Here is a 6666-nt window from a genome sequence, read left to right as displayed (position 1 = left end):
CATATGGCGGAGGCATGAGCGAACACGCAAATGGAGGGGCGAGGCCTGAGGGGAAGGGGTGGGGATGTGGGATTCAGAGTGTGGCAGTTTGAAGTCCCAAGTTATGTGTGTAACTCACATGACTTCGAGGCGTGCGGAGCGTGATTGGTTCCCGGCCTGTGATGTCACAGTGCAGGTATAGTCTCCTATGTCGCCTGACCAAGTCTGGCTGATGGTCAGAGAACCAGACAATATAGACACTCTGCCCCGCTGGGCTGGAGGGGTACTGCTCCACGCTGCCACTGGAAACTACAGAGATACAGAACCATGTTAACATAGAGACACTCTGCCCCCGCTGGGCTGGAGTGGTACTGCTCCACCACACTGGAAACTACAGAGATACAGAACCATGTTAACATAGAGACACTCTGCCCCCGCTGGGCTGGAGTGGTACTGCACCACACTGGAAACTACAGAGATACAGAACCATGTTAACATACAGACACTCTGCCCCGCTGGGCTGGAGGTACTGCACACACTGGAAACTACAGAGATACAGAATCATGTTAACATACAGAAACTCTGCCCCGCTGAGCTGGAGGTACTGCACCACACTGGAAACTACAGAGATACAGAATCATGTTAGCATACGGACACCCTCCCCTACCTGATGTTGATCCTGGGGTCGTGTGTAGCGTTACAGTCCAGGGTTGCCGTGGTTCCCTTGATGACCCTCTGGTCCACCGGCGGGACGGAGATGAATGTACGAACTGCAGAGAGAGGTCAGAGGTTAAGGGGGTCATCATCATCATGATATTATCTCATAGAACAAAACATAGAAGATATCACACCTCATTTTCAGTGTTTATTCCAACTCTCTTCATTCTCCATTCATTTCTCCCATAGGGACGGCCCAACCAACCAGAGGTCTCCTCTCCATTCATTTCTCCCATAGGGACGGCCCAACCAACCAGAGGTCTCCTCTCCATTCATTTCTCCCATAGGGACGGCCTGACCAACCAGAGGTCTCCTCTCCATTCATTTCTAGGGACGGCCCCCAACCAGAGGGCACCTCTCCATTCATTTCGGCCCGACCAACCAGAGGTCTCCTCTCCATTCATTTCTCCCATAGGGACGGCCCGACCAACCAGAGGTCTCCTCTCCATTCATTTCTCCCATAGGGACGGCCCAACCAACCAGAGGGCACCTCTCCATTCATTTCTCCCATAGGGAGGGCCTGACCAACCAGAGGTCTCCTCTCCATTCATTTCTCCCATAGGGACGGCCCAACCAACCAGAGGGCACCTCTCCATTCATTTCTCCCATAGGGACGGCCCGACCAACCAGAGGTCTCCTCTCCATTCATTTCTCCCATAGGGACGGCCTGACCAACCAGAGGTCACTTCTGGGGGTTTGGACGACAAGCCAAATCTAGAGTTTCAGTTTGGACACTATTTGTGTCAGAATAGGAGGTCAGTTAGTATACCATTAGGAGGTCAGTTAGTATACCATTAGGAGGTCAGTTAGTATACCATTAGGAGGTCAGTTAGTATACCATTAGGAGGTCAGTTAGTGTACCATTAGGAGGTCAGTTAGTATACCATTAGGAGGTCAGTTAGTGTACCATTAGGAGGTCAGTTAGTATACCATTAGGAGGTCAGTTAGTATACCATTAGGAGGTCAGTTAGTATACCATTAGGAGGTCAGTTAGTATACCATTAGGAGGTCAGTTAGTATACCATTAGGAGGTCAGTTAGTATACCATTAGGAGGTCAGTTAGTATACTATTAGGAGGTCAGTTAGTATACCATTAGGAGGTCAGTTAGTATACCATTAGGAGGTCAGTTAGTATACCATTAGGAGGTCAGTTAGTATACTATTAGGAGGTCAGTTAGTATACCATTAGGAGGTCAGTTAGTAGACCATTAGGAGATCAGTTAGTATACCATTAGGAGGTCAGTTAGTATACTATTAGGAGGTCAGTTAGTATACCATTAGGAGGTCAGTTAGTATACCATTAGGAGGTCAGTTAGTATACCATTAGGAGGTCAGTTAGTATACTATTAGGAGGTCAGTTAGTGTACTATTAGATGTTATTGGGTAGGAGGTCAGTTAGTATACCATTAGGAGGTCAGTTAGTATACCATTAGGAGGTCAGTTAGTGTACCATTAGGAGGTCAGTTAGTATACCATTAGGAGGTCAGTTAGTATACCATTAGGAGGTCAGTTAGTATACCATTAGGAGGTCAGTTAGTATACTATTAGGAGGTCAGTTAGTGTACTATTAGATGTTATTGGGTAGGAGGTCAGTTAGTATACCATTAGGAGGTCAGTTAGTATACCATTAGGAGGTCAGTTAGTGTACCATTAGGAGGTCAGTTAGTATACCATTAGGAGGTCAGTTAGTGTACCATTAGGAGGTCAGTTAGTATACCATTAGGAGGTCAGTTAGTATACCATTAGGAGGTCAGTTAGTATACCATTAGGAGGTCAGTTAGTATACCATTAGGAGGTCAGTTAGTATACCATTAGGAGGTCAGTTAGTATACCATTAGGAGGTCAGTTAGTATACTATTAGGAGGTCAGTTAGTATACCATTAGGAGGTCAGTTAGTATACCATTAGGAGGTCAGTTAGTATACCATTAGGAGGTCAGTTAGTATACTATTAGGAGGTCAGTTAGTATACCATTAGGAGGTCAGTTAGTAGACCATTAGGAGATCAGTTAGTATACCATTAGGAGGTCAGTTAGTATACTATTAGGAGGTCAGTTAGTATACCATTAGGAGGTCAGTTAGTATACCATTAGGAGGTCAGTTAGTGTACCATTAGGAGGTCAGTTAGTATACCATTAGGAGGTCAGTTAGTATACCATTAGGAGGTCAGTTAGTATACTATTAGGAGGTCAGTTAGTATACCATTAGGAGGTCAGTTAGTATACCATTAGGAGGTCAGTTAGTATACCATTAGGAGGTCAGTTAGTATACCATTAGGAGGTCAGTTAGTATACCATTAGGAGGTCAGTTAGTGAACCATTAGGAGGTCAGTTAGTATACTATTAGGAGGTCAGTTAGTGAACCATTAGGAGGTCAGTTAGTGTACTATTAGAGAGGAGAGGATGTTTCTAAACTTGTATCTGATCCAAACCAAACCGGACTTAACCAGAACTAAATCAAGTCCATCTTTTCAATCAAAGTCATCAGCTGACCACACAACCAGCCAATCATCAGCTGACCACAAAATCAGCCAGTCATCAGCTGACCACACAACCAGCCAATCATCAGCTGACCACACAACCAGCCAATCATCAGCTGACCACACAACCAGCCAGTCATCAGCTGACCACAAAATCAGCCAGTCATCAGCTGACCACACAACCAGACAATCATCAGCTGACCACACAACTAGCCAATCATCAGCTGACCACACAACCAGCCAATCATCAGCTGACCACACAACCAGCCAGTCATCAGCTGACCACAAAACCAGCCAATCATCAGCTGACCACACAACCAGCCAATCATCAGCTGATCACACAACCAGCCAATCATCAGCTGACCACACAACCAGCCAATCATCAGCTGACCACACAACCAGCCAGTCATCAGCTGATCACACAACCAGCCAATCATCAGCTGACCACACAACCAGCCAATCATCAGCTGATCACACAACCAGCCAATCATCAGCTGATCACACAACCAGCCAATCATCAGCTGATCACACAACTAGCCAACCCCGTCTCAATAACAGAGCCTGTCGATCTGGCATAGCAGTGTTCCGGGTCATGTGATTGGACCGATGAGATGAGGGCAGTGTTCTGAGCTTGTCTGATTGGTCAATTTATTAGAAACCATACTGAGAGTTGTGTATGTGCGTCTCTTTGTGTGTGTGTGTGTGTGTGTGTGTGTGTGTGTGTGTGTGTGTGTGTGTGTGTGTGTGTCTCTTTGTGTGTGTGTGTGTGTGTGTGTGTGTGTGTGTGTGTGTGTGTGTGTGTGTGTGTGTGTGTGTGTGTGTGTGTGTGTGTGTGTGTGTGTGTGTGTGTGTGTGTGTGTGTGTGTGTGTGTGTGCGTCTGTGCGTGTGTGTGTGTGTGTGTGTGTGTGTGTGTGTGTGTGTGTGTGTGTGTGTGTGTGTGTGTGTGTGTGTGTGTGTGTGTGTGTGTGTGTGTGTGTGTGTGTGTGTGTGTGTGTGTGTGTGTGCTTGCGTCTCTTTGTGTGTGTGTGTGTGTGTGTGTGTGTGTGTGTGTGTGTGTGTGTGTGTGTGTGTGTGTGTGTGTGTGTGTGTGTGTGTGTGTGTGTGTGTGTGTGTGTGTGTGTGTGTGTGTGTGTGTATCTTACTCCAGACAGTGAGAGTGGCCGTAGCGTTGATGGATCCGTCTGCGCTAGCGGCTGTACAGGTGTAGTCGCCAGAATCTTCCATCCTGATTGGCTCAACCAGCAGACCACCTGACTCCAGCAGGGTGAACCTGGGAATCTGGACTGTCCCACTGGCCAGGAGCTGGGAACCTACACACACACACACACACACACACACACACACACACACACACACACACACACACACACACACACACACACACACACACACACACACACACACACACACACACACACACACACACACACACACACACACACACACACACACACACACACACACAGCCTTGCTCAGGGACATAATGTACCCAGGGAGATGTTGTTGTAGAGGGTTACCTGCCTTGCTCAAAGACAGAATGTACCCAGGGAGATGTTGTTGTAGAGCACATATGTCAGAGTCAAGGCCGCGGGCCACATCCGGCCCGCGAGAAGGTTTTTTACGGCCCCTGGGATGATCTTGATTTATTATTAGAACCGGCCCGCAGACCGCAGCAAGCCGGCAGCCCGCAGATCTATCCCCTCCCCTCTTCTCCAGACCATTTCCGGAGACCTTCTCCCTTACCTCACCTCGCTCATCAACTCATCACTGACCGCTGGCTACGTCCCTTCCGTCTTCAAGAGAGCGAGAGTTGCACCCCTTCTGAAAAAACCTACACTCGATCCCTCCGATGTCAACAATTACAGACCAGTATCCCTTCTTTCTTTTCTCTCCAAAACTCTTGAACGTGCCGTCCTTGGCCAGCTCTCCCGCTATCTCTCTCTGAATGACCTTCTTGATCCAAATCAGTCAGGTTTCAAGACTAGTCATTCAACTGAGAATGCTCTCCTCTGTATCACGGAGGCGCTCCGCACTGCTAAAGCTAACTCTCTCTCCTCTGCTCTCATCCTTCTAGATCTATCGGCTGCCTTCGATACTGTGAACCATCAGATCCTCCTCTCCACCCTCTCCGAGTTGGGCATCTCCGGCGCGGCCCACGCTTGGATTGCGTCCTACCTGACAGGTCGCTCCTACCAGGTGGCGTGGCGAGAATCTGTCTCCTCACCACGCGCTCTCACCACTGGTGTCCCCCAGGGCTCTGTTCTAGGCCCTCTCCTATTCTCGCTATACACCAAGTCACTTGGCTCTGTCATAACCTCACATGGTCTCTCCTATCATTGCTATGCAGACGACACACAACTAATCTTCTCCTTTCCCCTTCTGATGACCAGGTGGCGAATCGCATCTCTGCATGTCTGGCAGACATATCACTGTGGATGACGGATCACCACCTCAAGCTGAACCTCGGCAAGACGGAGCTGCTCTTCCTCCCGGGGAAGGACTGCCCGTTCCATGATCTCGCCATCACGGTTGACAACTCCATTGTGTCCTCCTCCCAGAGCGCTAAGAACCTTGGTGTGATCCTGGACAACACCCTGTCGTTCTCAACCAACATCAAGGTGGTGGCCCGTTCCTGTAGGTTCATGCTCTACAACATCCGCAGAGTACGACCCTGCCTCACACAGGAAGCGGCGCAGGTCCTAATCCAGGCACTTGTCATCTCCCGTCTGGATTACTGCAACTCGCTGTTGGCTGGGCTCCCTGCCTGTGCCATTAAACCCCTTCAACTCATCCAGAACGCCGCAGCCCGTCTGGTGTTCAACCTTCCCAAGTTCTCTCACGTCACCCCGCTCCTCCGTTCTCTCCACTGGCTTCCAGTTGAAGCTCGCATCCGCTACAAGACCATGGTGCTTGCCTACGGAGCTGTGAGGGGAACGGCACCTCAGTACCTCCAGGCTCTGATCAGGCCCTACACCCAAACAAGGGCACTGCGTTCATCCACCTCTGGCCTGCTCGCCTCCCTACCACTGAGGAAGTACAGCTCCCGCTCAGCCCAGTCAAAACTGTTCGCTGCTCTGGCCCCCCAATGGTGGAACAAACTCCCTCACGACGCCAGGACAGCGGAGTCAATCACCACCTTCCGGAGACACCTGAAACCCCACCTCTTTAAGGAATACCTAGGATAGGATAAGTATTCCCTCTCCCCCCCCCCTTTAAGATTTAGATGCACTATTGTAAAGTGACTGTTCCACTGGATGTCATAAGGTGAATGCACCAATTTGTAAGTCGCTCTGGATAAGAGCGTCTGCTAAATGACTTAAATGTAAATGTAAATGTAAATGTACCCAGGGAGATGTTGTTGTCGGGGTTAACTGCCTTGTTCAGAGACAGAATTTACCCAGGGAGATGTTGTTGTAGAGGGTTAACTGCCTTGTTCAGAGACAGAATGTACCCAGGGAGATGTTGTTGTAGAGGGTTACCTGCCTTGCTCAG

At 48.9% G+C, this 6666-nt stretch overlaps 1 protein-coding gene across 1 annotated transcript in view; it reads right to left on the bottom strand.

Moving 5' to 3' along the window:
- Positions 1–309: 309 nt before the first annotated feature.
- The window catches only part of LOC124021408 (protein sidekick-1-like), a gene marked incomplete at its 5' end in the record, with an annotated part of 86297 nt that continues 79940 nt past the window's right edge, over positions 310–6666 (bottom strand). Inside the window, 3 exons of the mRNA XM_046336599.1 lie at positions 310–370; positions 480–593; positions 647–749. Coding sequence (XP_046192555.1) covers positions 310–370; positions 480–593; positions 647–749 — 278 coding nt within the window. The remainder of the gene's footprint in view (positions 371–479; positions 594–646; positions 750–6666) is intronic.

This window comes from Oncorhynchus gorbuscha, unplaced genomic scaffold (genome assembly GCF_021184085.1).
Source record: "Oncorhynchus gorbuscha isolate QuinsamMale2020 ecotype Even-year unplaced genomic scaffold, OgorEven_v1.0 Un_scaffold_1099, whole genome shotgun sequence".
NCBI classification, from domain to species: domain Eukaryota; kingdom Metazoa; phylum Chordata; class Actinopteri; order Salmoniformes; family Salmonidae; genus Oncorhynchus; species Oncorhynchus gorbuscha.
Note: the sequence above shows the minus strand (reverse complement) of the source record. Positions and strands in the feature narration are given on the sequence as shown.